General features: G+C 41.6%; 1 protein-coding gene across 8 annotated transcripts in view; it reads right to left on the bottom strand.

Annotated features, from left to right (window-relative positions):
* Nucleotides 1–16,446, bottom strand: part of ncor1 (nuclear receptor corepressor 1) — a 61,544-nt gene that overhangs the window by 12,383 nt on the left and 32,715 nt on the right. For 4 of the 8 annotated variants that reach the window (XM_026183266.2, XM_026183270.2, XM_026183269.2 and 1 more), the window contains exons 15-26: nt 14,786–14,916; nt 14,027–14,322; nt 9,103–9,168; nt 6,735–6,871; nt 6,524–6,617; nt 4,508–4,943; nt 4,252–4,378; nt 3,855–3,972; nt 3,035–3,196; nt 905–1,068; nt 479–593; nt 63–148 (exon numbers count right to left, since the gene is read on the bottom strand). In XM_026183266.2, coding sequence (XP_026039051.1) covers nt 63–148; nt 479–593; nt 905–1,068; nt 3,035–3,196; nt 3,855–3,972; nt 4,252–4,378; nt 4,508–4,943; nt 6,524–6,617; nt 6,735–6,871; nt 9,103–9,168; nt 14,027–14,322; nt 14,786–14,916 — 1,932 coding nt within the window. The remainder of the gene's footprint in view (nt 1–62; nt 149–478; nt 594–904; nt 1,069–3,034; nt 3,197–3,854; nt 3,973–4,251; nt 4,379–4,507; nt 4,944–6,523; nt 6,618–6,734; nt 6,872–9,102; nt 9,169–14,026; nt 14,323–14,785; nt 14,917–16,446) is intronic. The other 4 variants (XM_026183271.2, XM_080307473.1, XM_026183267.2 and 1 more) reach the window with 3 other exon arrangements.

Here is a 16,446-nt window from a genome sequence, read left to right as displayed (position 1 = left end):
CAAAAAAAACCCCATGAAGTGTAAAAACAAAAAAACAAAGCCTCATTTCATCCATTCATTACCTGAGTGATAGAGCCTCTGAAAGGCAGACCTTCGCCAGCCTTTGCTGGGTTGCCTCTACAATCCTGTATGGATGGAACTGCAGCTCCTAAAGAGTTACAGAGAGAAACAAAATATAACTAGACTATAAGGCTTGAGAAAGTTTTCTACTAACAGGAACTCCAGTTCTCTATTTGCAGAATTCTGTGTGGGACAATAGTAAAACAGACAGACCATGCCATAAAGTAGGTGCGATGCCTCAGATGTCAACTGTGACAGAATTTCTAAAGAGCAACGTCCTTTGATCTGGATGTTTTGCTTTCTGACACTGAAAGCAAAGCATTCATTTTCATGCCATGCTTGGTTTTCCAATGTTGCCAGCTCTATATGAACAGAAGAAGTGATAAACAGCTTAGTCACATGAAGCCTGTTATCCTACCAGGCTTGTTAAGATCCTGCTGCCGCGGCAGACCCAGAGAGATGGAGCCCACACTGCTCTTAGTTCCCTCTGGCCCATAGATAGCGTGGGATGGCAGGTATGTGCCAGGAGTTCCCTGGAAATTAAATCACAGAACATATTTCAAAGTCAGCTCACTGGGTACACAGAAACAATAAAGCAGTTCATTTTATTAAGATGGGATCAACTGTCCTATTCTACCATCAACAGTGTAGTAGATAAATATAGTAATAGTTTGAAAATTAAAGTGTTGATCCTGTCATGGACAAAAAGATTTATAAAACCTACATATGTTAATCTTACATCAGAGCTCACATAAATTATTAAAGAATCTGATTTCTCCCCAGTGGTGTAAGAGAACAGCTAGTCTACTGGTAAAGCACAAACATCATACCCCAGGTGCCTCACCTGGGAGATGGAGCCTCCTTGGATGAAGGAAGGCTTGTCTGTGGGCTTGGTAGTTGGAATGAGTGGAGGAGGAGAGGGAATGTTGGGAGGTCGAATGGTTCTGAACGTCATGCGGCCTCCATCTGGTATATTCTGGACCAGCTGGGTAGTTGCAGGGTGAAGGACTGGTGGAAATACAGAAAAGGAAATAAGATAACTGATTAAAACAGCTGGGTATAACATCAAAAAAGCAAACCAGTGCACCCAACATACTGTTTTTTTTAAGCTTTATTCCAAATTAAATACTTCATGATAAAATATTAAGCTTTGTTCTGACAACGCTGCACTGAGTGGCGAAGTAAGCAGAGAAGACCTCATTTAACAGCCTGTCTTCAGCCTGTGGTATCTTTGGCCCATGCCCGCTGTCTGCTTGACTGTCTCCTGGGACAGCTGAATAGACAAAATGAATCATAACACACCTCAAACATGCACCCACACAGACCGGGAGTAACCTCCCTGCAGGGAGAGCAGCATGCACTCTGCACTCTATAAAAAATGCAAATGGCAGCGAGAGTTCCTCCAGCGGGCACGGGCGTCATCCTGCTGCTGGCTCATGCAGGGACAGATAAGAAAACAAGCCACTCTATGACGAATTTATAAGCCTCTGTTGCAGAGAAGGGACTGTGTGTCAGGCATTAACATTCATGCTCAGGAAGTTCAGGAACAACAACTTAATTCGGATGGACATGATTTTATCCTTGCCCCAGATTACAAACAAGGGGGGGGGGGGGGGGAGTAACAGCAGAAGTTTTTGTATGCATCCTATAAGATGGAAAATAAGATAAGATGACCTTTATTAGTCCCACACGTGGGAAATGAGGAAGTAAAACATAGCACCTCTTCCCAGCTCTATAAAGTTCTGGCAAATATCTGACAGTCAATCTGCATGTAGTAAATCCAGGATAATCCCCTTATCTGGCTTTGATTTGCTGTCACAACATCATTAAAATGTGAATCTGTTAATCATCATCAACAAACAGACGGTGTATGACCTTCAGTTTGCAGTGATATTCAATTTCAGGATTCATAATTCACTATAACCATATTCTAACCGGACATGTAGCACACCTACAAGGGCGATACAGCAGAAATGCTCTTTGATGACAGCAGTCTAACAGAACATCAGAGTGGACAGGACATGGTTAGGTCATTTTTTTTTTTTTTTTTTTTTTTTTTTACTGTTGATTAATGAAAATCACCAATAGTTAAAATGATATCATTTATGAAATTATTATAAAGAAACCTATAAATATGGTTTAATGTGCTCACTTATGTAAAGCAAATACACAAAATGTCACGGAGATCAGAGGGCAACTATCACTGGAAGTGGGCTCATTTTCTGAGACACAACAAATGGAGCCAAAGAAGTGTTACCTCTGTCTGATCCATTCACAAATAAGCAAATTATAATCCAACCGGTTATAAAACGTTACAAGCAGAGAGGATGACTTTATAACAGAGTGTAAAAAAACCCCAAAAGAAACGTGACATAGAGAACTTCAGATATGCAGGATATAGATATTAGCAAAAGCAATGGATGGTCATATCTGGGCAGAGGTTTCTTCATTTCACCTTAACACTGATTGCACACTTCCTGTACATTGCTAAATGCTAATGTGTACACATATACCTTTGGACTTGGGAAGATACATCTTGAGTAATACACAAGTGCTAACACGGTCACATCCCATGACAGGAATAAGAGCTCCACAGCAGTCCTCATCTCCACTCCAAATTTAAAGTGGACCTACCATGCTCACTGCTAGCTCCACGTTTTTACTCTTGGACTCTAGTATAGAGTACACAAAATGATTCACAATTCAGAATACTCATTTACCTCATGCAGGGTCTTGGGGGGGGGGGTCTCTGACATTAACCTGTTGCCTCATATACTGACCTCATTCTTTTAACTATTTCAGTTAGTATGTATGCACATTTTTGAAGACAATGTCATATTCCACTACCAGTGGAGTCAAAAAAATCTATAACACAAATAGAAAAGGGGTGTCAAACAAGGCCTGCCTGTATCAGCAGGGTCATGGGAGGAGGCAAAAAGGGTTGGGAGGAGGAGGTGAAAATGTGTGCTTTTACCTGGTGGCACACTGTAGCAGGAGACATTGGGGGCGTTGGGGTCAGGTGAGGCCTTTCTTAACTCCCTGGGGGAGAGTCTGTAAGGAGAGCCTGGCTGACCGGAGTGGGTCTCCTGGTCCACAGCCAGCATCATGTCATAAGGCATGTACGGTAAGGGTTTACCTGCAGCGTACAGGCATAAGGACAAAGGGAAGATAACCACCCAGAATGGATGCACATTTTTGACAGCCACACCGCCACCTGGACACGTACCCGCTAAAACCTACTATGTGTAATAAATACTGTGGTTTCAAAGCTCAGTCGTTTACTGACAGCTGCTCTCCTCTTCATGGCACTCACGCTAAAAGGTGCTAAAAGCTTTGCAAAATCAAGCTGTAATACAGTCTGCCCATTGGCTTCACTGCTCTCCATTCAGAAGGTACATGGGTGAACTAAATCGAAGGTCAGGCAGAAGTGACCTCTGACAGCCTCTAGTCACATGGCATCAAAAAACACAAACCCCAAATCCCCCTCTTCATAAGGTATTTCAAGAGAAGTGTAAATCAAGACTTCTGTTCATATAGTACTAAACGCAGAAGGATTTTTTATTTATTTTTTTTAATCTTGGCTCAGGCTGAAGAACATTACGACAGTCCAGAGCACCCTAAACATGTAGTTTCATAAAAACATTTTTATGAAACTACATAAAAATGAATGGGTCCTAAAATATAGGCTATAAATAGTTCACTGTTAGCAGCAGCAGCAGAGAACAATGAGGATAGAGCACTGAGAAGGCAACAGGAAATGTGAGCGTTGAACGAGGATAGTTTTACTTTCTTACCATGGTCCTGCCTTTGCTTCTCTTCCTGGTGCGCTGACTCATGCACTGCTTTGATCTGGTGTTGCAACATGGCGTAACCACTGATGGGCACGCCACCAGTGCCAAATGGACCAGGCACCTAAAGTATTAAGAAGGGGGAGAAGTCCATGAGTCCGGAAGCCAGATATGAACTAAGTGAGATGATGAAGCACTGCAGGGAAGCAATTCCAGAACACGTTTAATAAACATACAAATATTATTGTTTTCATTCAATAAAAACCTTAATAGAAAAAATGTTTCCACACACAGTGGAACTGTTTGCCATGTATTACATAGTGCTTACACTATAAAGGCCTGTAGTTTTTTTGTTGTAGTTTTTTTTTTGTCTGAGAATGATCCTTCTGAAAAAGTTACCAACCATGGGTGGTATTGAAGCTGCCCGCTGATGCAGCTGATCGATGTTGAGCTGGGTTTGCTTAGGTGAAGGCACCAACACCGAGCCTGGAGGGTTAAGCAACGAAGGCTTTTCCATGGAGAATATTCTGCTGCGTGAGACAAAATATAGACGTTTAAAATAATTTGACAGCATTCTTTTTGGAAAATGCAGTTATTCACACACAACATGAACGCGTGAACAGGGAGCTTATGCTATGAAATTTGCTATGAAAATTCACCTCTGCCTTTCAGGCTCTGCTTCAACATCCTCATCAGCACTGCAGGTGGCGCTGGAGTCATTATCTGAGTGGAGCCTTTCGCCATGATCTCCCTTTTCGCCTTTCTCCTTGATACCGGGCTCCATCTTCACTTTAACCTCTTCGAGATTCATAACCACATCCAGAGGTTCCGTTTTAGGATGTACTGAGCCTGCAAAGGAAGTCACCCTGGCTTTTTCCTCCTGAGATCCCACCTCGCCCTCTGGGATTTTCTCTTGTTTCACTGTGAATTCGCATGGAGGCTCTGGAGCCTTCCCATTGCTAGTCTGGCCTTTGTCCTGGTCAGCACACTGAGTATCTCCTGCAGCGCCGTCTGCCCTCTTGGAGTCACCGGACTTTGAGGAGTCAGCCTGAGAGGGGGAAGGGGCGCTCTCTGTATCAGAGCTGTTGTCACCTCCTAAGGAAGCACCCAAGGACAAATTAATACATGACAAACAATTAATGAAGTTACTAAAACTCACAGGACTTTTCTAAACTCCTTCTAACAATGAAAATAAATATAGACATCCTGACATAAATCAAAACAAGAGCAGATACTCTAAGATTAATCATATAAAGAAGACGCAATTGGATCGTGGAAATAATACAATTCAATGAATATTCCATGAAACCATTAAAACATCAGCCATAATACAGCCTCCATGTATTAAGTCAAGAAAGAATGGGGTATTTATATCAAACTCACATAGCATGAAACCCCAGACAGAAAATCTACAACAGGACCTAAACATTCACTTTACCCATTTGAAATGTATTCACATGCATTCACGCTTAGGCACACATGTGATTGCCACTTATTGCAAAACACCATATTTTGTTTATCGCTGATAATATTTGCCTGTGCTATGTTCAAGGTCTCACAACCGCAAGCACAACCTTGAAAGATAAAAATAAATCATAAGCTCAGTTCACACCTAAGTTTAGATAACTGCAATCTATGCGGATGTACAGTATTGCAAACAAAACAGAAAGCTTAAAGTGATAAAAAATAAAAAATAAATTCACATCCAGAAACCACATGTTTAAAACCTGTCTGCCCGTCTTGGTTTGCATATTGTCTAGCTGCAGCTGTTACCATGGTGATGGTAGTCCAGATTTGTAGATCCATTCAATGCATCAAACCAAAAATCAAAGAAGCAGCTTTACAAAATATCCAAATGGTAAATCACGATGTTTATAGTTATGAGAGTTTTATTAATGCCTCTGATGGCCTAATGTGTAACTTTATAAAGTGAGATCTGTGACGTGTAGATCACCAGCAGTACCCGATTTCCATCAGATGTAGATAAAGTCAACATTGCGACGTCGCCGCAGTTATCTTGTAAAGCAGAGTTTGTTTAAATTATAGTCGAAGTGTCCAAAGTCTGTAAACCTTTCTTAAACTTGGTTTGATGTTGTTGGTTTTTTGCAGAAAAAAAACATCAAAAACACTGTGCTGTTAAAAAAAGAAAAAGAAAAAATGCCTTCATGCCTTCACCATGTAAACCCAGCAGAGATAAGGATTTCTGGAAGTGAGGGAGGCAGGTAGACAGGCAGGCTTGTTTGCTTGTTGGATCAAACAAGTGGGACCAGCACTTTGTGTTCAAAGAGTGGGCTTTCTTCAGTCTTCAAAGCTACAAACTGTTATGCAACAGGCACCTATGTAGTCTGAATTAGTTCACATCTTTAGTCTCTTCCTCTACTCGTTGCCTTTTTGCATTTGATCTCTTTTCCACTCACTTATTAAAACTACTGTCAGTACAGAGTAAGCCCACTGCCATCAACCCAGAGGAAACACTTAAATGACAAATAGAAGTTTGGATCGAGCTTCACAGATTTCTTCTAAACTCTTTACTTAACATTTGAGATCAAGCACTACGCTTCAAAGCTCATAATCAAGAATCTATCACACGATGAAGACGTGCAGTCTTTACAACCCAAAAAGAGTTCTTAAGAATGTGTGTGATTGTTATGTGTTATCTTATCCATCTCTCTGACCTTCACTGTCCTCTGCATTGTCCTCATCATCATCCGGTGATTGCGTGGCTAGACCTTCACCTTGAGACCTATCAGCACGAGCCTTTCGTGTATCCTGGGAACCAAAAAACACGTAAACAAAAAAATGTATTTAATAAAATACATTCATTCATACAGAGTTACAACAGCTTAAAGACAGCCTGCAACTGAATCCAGATTACAATCAGCTTACCTGCTTATGCTGTTGCAACAGGTTGTCCAAGTTGTGACGTCTCTTGTAATTGAAATAGAAGTTCTTGCACTGTGCCTCGCTTTTGGTGCCCACCATTTTGGCAATAGCTGTCCAGTTTCGCCCATGCTCAACAAGCCCTGGTGCAGGACGGAGAGAGATGATGCAAAATCAAAAATCTAACTTGAATACTTGGTAAAATACAAATTAACAAGGCATTTCATGTTTAATAATACAAACTAATGCCAGACAGGACTTTACAAAATCACGATGGACACTGTATTCAATCGAGGTTTGGCTGCAGTAATGTAAAAGGCACTGCAGAAAGGACAAGTTTTAAAAGCCCTATTTAGCGTGAACATGCAGTAATGGTTCTCATGCTGTGTCAGAACCTCCAATGTGGCTCTGGAAGATGATCTCAGTTAAATCTTAACGATATCTTTTAACAAATAAAAGCATCACCACAAAAATTACACTACACTCTTGGGATCCCCGCTGCTGCGATTTGCTGTTGGTCTTCCCCATCCTGCACAATCAGCTTTAATGGTCCCACTAAACTTTGAAATTATTCTTTCACCCTACAGTCAATTGGAAGACTTCCATTTACCTTTAGAGCAGCTCTTCTCTAAATCCTGTAACCCATGTGACCTCTCTCTCCCGCCTAATCCCACTAAGATAAAGGATACTGGCAGCTTGACAAATCGCTGCACAGCTAAAGACAAAACCTGATTAATGTTCCAGTTCAGAGCAGCTCTCGTTTTTTTTTTGTTTGGAGCGCGCGGGGGGGGGGGGGGGGGGGGGGGGAATGTACTTGAATACAGTAAACTCACTCTATCCGATCACCACTTAGCTTATCTGCTTTGATCACTATGACAAGTTAATTAGCCAATATTGTTACAGCCCTGGTCATATTTTTCCTGTGCTGCTGTAACTGCTCTGGTACTATATTTAACTAATACTCCTTCCACATAATCACAACTGTGCCAGATGTTTCATAGTATTTCTCAGTGCTGTGCACAAACAGAATATGTCTTGAGATTAATTTACAATCAGTGGTTCACACGTTCATAGTAATCATTGACAAATTAAGTTATGGTGCTGTGAGCACAGCACTAAATCTGAAGGCAGAAACTGGGAAACAATCAAGTGAACTTCTTCTAAAAGCTAATCGAAGAAAGTGTCACTGTTTCTTGTGTTACCAAGACAACATTCAATCCAGTTATATATTCAAAATATCCGTAATACACTTAGCAATAAAAGGCCTTTGTGAGCTTTATAACTTCAATGTGGTAGCTGCTCTGGTCTGACTGATTTTAACACCTCAGATTTCGCTGAGGAACTAGGGGTATATGGCCTACCAACAATACATAAGCTGTATTACAACTGCTTAAACGAAAGTGATTATACCAAATTCTAATTATACTAATATCACATTTTAGTAAAAGGTGTGAAATCATCCAGACAACAATAAAGAACTGCAATGACCCAAATTCTTTCTTAATCTGAGGGGATGTTCTGATTTGACTACCAAGCTTGGCATGTCTCAGCCTTGTAATAACACCAGGGCTTATTCAGATAAACAAATCAAGTTACTCAGAGGTAAACTGTTCACTGGGCCTGCCTGATCAGCCACATGTGGCAGCATAAAGGTGATTTCCGAACCTACTATGTTATATGACTTTCCTGTCTGAGGAGATGATATCCACTCGTATTTTTGGAAAGGTGGAGCAAATCGAAACACGCAACAGTCTTAATTTTTCAACATGAATCCATTTGTTTACTCTGCCAATCTACCCTGAATAAGAACCTATCACCAGCAAATCCAAGCAGAAAGGGGCAAGCGTAGGCATACTTGTGTGGCATTAGCTGACTAAAGACATGTAGTGTCTAACCTTAGACCAAGCGACGCGTGCAATGAATATTTCGAAGACTTGTTGAAGTAACTTTCACTTTTTTTTCCTTTCTGTTTTTTAGAGAATCTGAAAAGTGTCTGAACCTGAATAATAGATAGAGATCTTTGAAGGAAAACGTCACGGTCTGCTGCTTCCTGGATGGCCTTAATAGATCACTTCTGAGAAGTCAGCAATGCAGCTAAAAGGGCGGGGGGGGGGGGCGGACTACAGGCTCTCCAACAGTTTCCAGTAAAGCACCAGGAATAGTTTTTATTTGTGTGAATGCATGTGCGCAGTCATTCCCGTTTGCATGTAGGAAACGGGCAGGGCAACGCAATATCAGATAATCAAAGCGGATGGAAAAAGGCGGGAGATGGAGGGAAAAACACAATCGTAAGAAGCAGAGGCGTCTCAGCCGCACAGTGATAACAGGAAGGACAAAGACATAAAGGAAAGAGAGTAGTTCATTAAAGCAGTACCTTTTTTGGCAACCTCCATCTCCTCCTCGGTCCAGCGAGAAGTTTCTCCGGTTTCACCAGCGCCAGCTAAATAACAAAGACAGACACAGCCCCATCAGCACTGATAGAAGGAGAGAGGGAAAAAAAGCAATAGAAAGTGAAGGAGGGAGGGTGACGGTGAGAGAATGACAATTCTTTCTTCAGTCGTCTTCTTCTCATAATCTAATAATCTGTTTACATTCAGGGGCTGCCGAGACCTGCTCCCTCACTTACACTCTCGCTCTAGCTTACTCTCCTCCTCTCATTTTCTCCTGCTTTCTCGTTCTCTCTCCTTCCCCACAGCCCTGAGCAAGCCCTGCTCCTCTCTAATCCGAGAGGGGAGGGCCTTGGTCAGCTGATGTAGCACCAGATAGTTGAGAGCCATGCCTCCCTCTTTGGGAAATGGCCTTGGATGGAGACAAATAGACAGAACAGCCAACCCAAAAACCCTCCCGCGTGCACAGATACACGCTCCTCCCCTTTGCCTTGGCTTGATTACACAGTTCATTGCCCCGCCTCTAACAAAATTCACAGAAGAGCACGGTAAGTGTGGAGGGGGCTGAATGAACTCTAGCCCACTCTCCTCTATGGCACCCACTGAGACTGTGTAAACATTTGGACAAATATAGCTGCAGATGTACCCTTGACATTAAGAGGTGGTCTGCCCCCTTCAAACCCACCAATCTTGAAGACGAGATCAATTCTCACTGTTCAGACTTCTCCTGCCACACTGTGTTTTACTTTTAGTTAAGCAAATGTCTACCAGACTAAGCTTTCTTCTTCACTGACGAAATGCACCCCACTACAGGGGAGGCCCCTCTAGAGTGGCTCTTAATCAGTCGGATATGAAAACAGAGTGTCCGCCTACAGCATAGCATGTGGCCTAATGACATATATATATATACACACACACACCAGCCCCCAAAAGAGAATCCAAACCCCCACTGAATCAGCAGCTTCCTCAATCTGCTTGGCCCCATTACAGCTAGGCAACACTGACAGATAGCTACCCTTTTGCCCACGTACTTCTAAGAAACATCATGGCTGCAGGGGTTACTGAGCAAGTAAACAGTCCCACTCAAAATCCACAATGTAGTCATTAAAGGAGATTAGGTTTGACAAGTCCTACATAAACCAGGATAGAAAGGGTTTGAAGCATGGGTGGACACTGTAAAGGGTTAAAGAGGACATGAAATGCTACATATATAAAGGCTAATTTACATCATGGAGCCCTGCTCTCAAAAACTGACGCAGAAAACACTCTGTGTGTGAAGCTGGATTTAAGAAATAAGTGCTTAAAGTTCAAGTTTTAAAAATATATGTTTAGCACCATCTTCTGTCAATACGGAACGTGACATCCTGTGGTTGGATGGTTGGTTGCGGCTAATAGCTAGCATAAACTAATGTAAGTCTAACTAGTGACAGAATCAATAAATCAGAGAAATCAGCTGACGTGATCTGCAATATTTTATGTAATAAATAGGGGTGCAACGATATTCGTATCGATATTGAACTGTTCGATACAGTGCTTTCGGTTCGGTACGCATATGTATCGAACAATACAAAATTTGTAATTTATTTTATCAACTTTACTTCTGACGATGCTGTCTGTGTTGAGCGCTCAGTGAATCTGCGTTCGACTGCTCCGCCTAGGGTCGACAGTGCAGCCTAGGCGGAGTAGTCGAACGCAGATTCACTGAGCGCTCAACACAGACAGCATCGTCAGAAGGAAGAGCGCAGGGCAAGCTAGCGAGACAGAAGTTAAGCTCTCCTTACAAGATGGACCTCCCCCACCCTCATTCAGATCTGGCGTTTGGAATTATTTTGGTTTTCATGTGACGTATGACCCTGAAGATAAGCAAGTCATGGACTAAAGTAAAACAGTATGTTGGATGTGCCATGCAATGCTCAATTACATGGGTGGGAACTAGTGTGTTAGCGCAGTTAGCTCGTTAACGTGTTGGCCGTCTAGCCCCATGCACGGGGCGATCGGCGGTAGCTTGTTAACGGAGATTTGCCGTGTTGTGGCGTTAAGGTCATTTCAACGAGATTAACCTGAAAGCACTAGTGGGAACACAACGAATATGACTGCACATTTACGCCGACATCATCCTAGTGCAAAGACAAGTGGAAGCAGAAAAAAAAAAAACAAGCAAGCATGCTACTAACTTTAGCAGAGTCATTTAGACAGCTGTTTAATATGCTGCTGAGAATATAGCCCAGAAGAAGCGGATAGTATAGCTTTTATTTTGGAAAGAGACATTTCTCTGTAACAAACTCTCTTTTCCAAAGATGAGTGATTCCTCAATCAGATACAGGGCTCGCAATATCGCTAGCCCGACGTCCCGGAGCTAGCGATTTTTTCAGTCGGGGTACCAAAATCTATCTCTGCCCTGCCCGTCGGGCTTTTGTAGGAAGGAAAAATATATGTCAATGCTTTTGCATTCTTTCAGAAATGTAGCTGGGTAATTATGTCATTGGCATCGGTGAGCCACTGTCAATATGTGACATATTGAAATCGCGTTTGAATTTGCGCTTGTTTTTTGCTTTCACTTTGCAATCGCCCGAACTGTGTATAGAGAGCGACAGCACTGATCTGTGAGTGATGATAATTTGTGCACCAATTCCTCTGACATCGTCTTATTAATTGTTAGCTTACTATGCAAACATGACAAGTGAAATCTCCCGCAGCTTAAACATGTGAGAGGTTGATCGCGCAGAGAATCGCTGAGCTTATGTGAGTGCGTGTGTAAAAGCAGCAGGATATATATTTCACTACGATGACCTGGATGACTGAGAACCTTCACAGACAGATATATATTTTAGTTCTGCTGAGCCAAATAAGACAGGTCAGGGTGAAGAAGTGACAGCCAAAGAAAAGCTTACCACAAAACGGAAAAGTTATGACAAATGAGACTATAAGGCAAAAAGAAAGTGCAGCTTTATGGTTTCATGGACAAAAGAATTTCTGTGGCTGCAATATGACGAGCTAAATAACCAGGGCTGCACATAAGTGGTCCGCAGGTGCGCATTCGCTGTCAAAATAAAAAACACGCACAAGGGTTAGGGTTAAATTTAAAAACTGTACTTTTGAGTTAAAATATATATTTATAATTTTAATAAATGACAAATTAAAAAGGCATGAACATTTTTTTTGTATCGAAAAAATATCGAACCGTGACACCAAAGTATCGAACCGAACCGAACCGTGAATTTTGTGTGTCGTTGCACCCCTAGTAATAAAATAATCTTTCTTTGCCCAAACACAGCCAAACAGTTTACTACATACATAACAACACCACACCACAAAACATAACTAAGTTTCTTACCAAAGCACAATCAGGAATCCCATCAGCAGTATGTGGGCAGAAAAATTAGGTCGAAGTGTGCAATAGACAGAAAGAAAACAAACAAAAACAAAGTGGAGGCTCTGAGGAAGAGATGCCACAATTTTTGGAGACCTTTTGTTTTTTCTTCACATTATCTCATTGACTTCATTATTTCATATTAGAAGTAAGGAAAAGCGAAGCCCAAATGTAAGTGGACATGCCGATGGATGTCAGGATTTCCAATGGTCTTTGGTAAGAAATCAAACAGTTTACAACATCACAGTTTACTACATGTGTACGCTCGTAGCAACCTTTGATCTTGTAAACTGTTTGGTTGTGTTGGGAAAAGAGAGAATATTTTATTGCATAAAATAGCGTTGATCGCATCATGCAAACATCTGCTTTGTCAGGTTATGATACGGCTCGGTGTTGGCTGGAGTGTTGGACTCCAGCTTTTCGGTCTGGTGACTCCAACAGGTTCTCCTCCACACATTCATAAAGTGCTTTAGAAATCCAAACATTACAGCTAGCAGATGGATTTTCCCATTTGAGTTCAGCTAGCCAAACAACATAAAGCAACTTACTGCTAAGGAGACAGTGAAAATGGACAGTATATCCTCTTTTTCTAAACATAAAACTCATTGTTGCAGCCAGGGGCAGCACAAAAGTGATCCCCCTAAACTGACCTTTAGTTTTAGTGTGCTTATTTCCCCCTCAGTTGTTGATTCTGTCACTAGTTAGCTAACATAAACTATTGTAAGTCTATTAGCCGCAACCAACCAACCACATGACGTTGCATTCCGTACTGACAGAAGATGGCACTAAACATGGGTGGCAGAAGAGTGCTTCAATTATAAGAGAAACTTAAAAGACAGGGAGCTGGGTAACTGGTAACCTGAGCTATCACCCTCAGAGCGACAGACGTCAAGTACTGAAAGTGTGTAAAGGAGTACCATGACAAGAACACAACTACAGCAGTCCACTGATGAGAGACAGACTGCAAACAGCTTCCTGAGGGAAATGCACACACCTGGCAATGAGTACCTGAGCCAACTTTCCATTTTTAAACTATTCCCACCTTTAAAGTCTACACATTTTTAATGAGAAGAAATCCAACAGAGCAATATTCTAACACATCGTGTACCAAAGTCTTTCTAGAAGCTGACACATGGCAGCCATTTTAAATGACCACAAGAACTTATTTAGCCAGTCACTTTGAATTATTATTGTTTTTTCCTCTGGAAGTTTAAACGACACCTTCTCGGATGTAGAACTTTCATGCACAAGTATGAGTTTAGCACTCTTTGAGTGTTATGTCTCTATTGCAACCTTGTTTTAATAGGTATTCATGTTAGCTCATAATACAAGAAGTGACGAGAGAAAAATTAACTGCAGTTTGCTTTCGCTGACAGATTGCTGTGGGTCATGTTTAAAATGTTCCAACTATGTATACTTTCATAGTATTGAACTGCTTTTGTTAACATTTTAATCCCATTCCCTAAATAGTATACGACTGAATGTGGTGCACAAAAATTCACAACACTCCAGACCCCAGACTCTATCCTGAGAGTATTCACCTTTAGCAGCATCCATGGAAGCTACTGGAGTCTGGGGTTTTGCAGGCTCCTTCATGGCCTTCTGAGCTGGATCGGTTTTAGGGAACTGTGGTGGATCTGGCAAGGAAGGCTCGGGGGCAGTGTGAGGTGCTTCCTCAGCTGCCACAGATGCAGCCTCATTGGCCATGGAGCGTGTGGTGATCCTTCCCTTACGGCGTCCCTGGCTGTTGGCAGTCTTCCTGCCACGCGGCGTGTTTTGCTCCTTTCCGTCGTCGTCTTCCCCACCGTCACACTTTTCTTTGTCCTTGCCAATGTCCCTGTGGTTTTGGACAGGGAAACACAGCTTTTAGCTGTTGGTACTGCAAATATCTATTCGCTTTTGGCTCCGCAATAACAAGCTCTCTTACGGTAACCTGTTCTTTCTCCTCGCTGACTGAACACACACACATACACACACCTTATTAGAGATTGGGCGTAGACAATCTGGACAGACAAATTTACAAGTTAGCAAGTTGTCTGTCTATTAGCCAAGAACCACTAATATACACTGCAATACACCTTAATTTAAAGTACAAAAGTGTACAGGGTCGCTGGGTATCAAAAGTGAACTCTTTCCTAATAACTACAGCTAACTGAAAGCAGTGAAATATAATACAGCATATGTAACCATGACATCCTTTCTCACAGAGTGAATGGATCAAACACTGACATCAAACAAACAGGACTTTTACCTGCAGGGCCTAATGGTGACACGAGGACAAACAACTATTCATAACTCACCTAGAATCCTCCTTTTCATCTTTCTCTTCCTCGTCCTTCTTTTCCTCGTCCTCTTTTTTCTCTGACTTCTCAGACTTGTCCTCTTCGTTCTTCTCGTCTGACTTGTCTTCTTGTGAGGGACGTGTTATTTGCTGAAGACAAGAGCACATGGGGGAAATATTGAGCATTAAGAAGTAGCATTAAGTACAGTGTGGATTAGTTAAAGACATTTTATTTGTTCAAACTTAGTATAATCTCTAAAAATGCATTCTTCATATGAAAATGCAGAATCTGACAAGATTTTTGGTAGTACAAGCTTTCAGTTTATAATCTGCTTGTAGTCAAGGTGCCACTGAACCACCCTGTTTGTGTAGGCTTTGCTTCCATGTAGTTTAACAGCCCGTGCGGAGCACAAAAAACAGGATTGCATTTGTCAGAATGCACCAGATAACCATCGGCTAACATCTTAGCAATGTCGATTGTCCATTTGAAATTATCTGCATTCACAAACAACAACCAGCGGATATGAATGGGAATTTTTGCCTGGATATCCGTTGGCTACACTGGAAGAACCAAAAAATTGGCCGCTCTCCCAGAGGCTACAGACGAAAGTCAGCAGACCAGCCGATGGCTTCCAAGATTGATATAAATCAAGAACTCAAAGAGGGAGACTATTATACAGAGCAAAGTCTTATCAATGCTTCAATTCAAATGTAAAAATCTACCCAGTAAGACACTTCAAGCAGTTCCAACCACTACAAAAGCATTTTATCTTTCTCCCCCCTCAAAGGGCTTGTTTCACCTTCCGCCAGTCTGATGCTGCTTCACTATCATACAGCACAACCTAAACAGTAAGGTTAAATGTTCAGTAATAAAACGATAAAAACAAATGTTGCCCCTCATTGATTACTCTTACTTTTCATCTGCACAAATTACAGCAAAACTCAAAATATGGCAGAAGATTAACAAGCTTTGTACGCTCTTCTTTAGATGTGACCCTATACTGTATTTTTATTATCCAGCATAAACAACCAATATTGCAGACAGTGTTCTCTTTTATGTGTTTGTCCTAATTACAGAATGAAGAACCCTGATGTGTGGCCAGTTCTCGTGTCTCACTTAACTATTCATGAACTTTATATCATACTGCCAACAGATAACAAGAACAGCTTGAGACTGCTTGAGTAGTCCTGCAAACAAACAAACAAACTGCATCAAAGCAAATTAGTTCACTTAATACTAACTCACTCAATATTAAACCTATATGAATGGGGTGAAAATATCATTTGTATGTGAATTAAAAAGAAAAACAAAACACAAGCCAGATGGAGTGATTGAGGACAGAGCAGCATTCTTTATCATCATTGCTGGCGTGGTTCACCACAGAATGCTTTCTCCTGCCTGTTTCAGTGAAAGAGCTGCACTGCAACAAGTCTGGCTACGCCAAGCCAAAGATTCCATGCTGGTACCAGATGGGGCCAAGGAATGTGTTTCGCTCAATGGTAAAGGCAAAAGATATGGGCAGGAAAATAGAATGAAGACACGGGTACCACTTAGGGGAGAAGAAGAAGAAAAAAAAAGGATGTGGCTGTCTTGTCTATTTTACAAAAACATGTCTCTGCACACAAGGAGTCTGGCTGTCTTGTTATACAGTAAAATCTACACAGCACAAAAAAAAAGCA

The sequence above is a fragment of the Astatotilapia calliptera genome, chromosome 10 (genome assembly GCF_964374335.1).
Source record: "Astatotilapia calliptera chromosome 10, fAstCal68.1, whole genome shotgun sequence".
NCBI lineage: Eukaryota > Metazoa > Chordata > Actinopteri > Cichliformes > Cichlidae > Astatotilapia > Astatotilapia calliptera.
The sequence above is the reverse complement of the archived record's forward strand: the minus strand, read 5'-3'. Positions and strand labels throughout refer to the sequence as shown.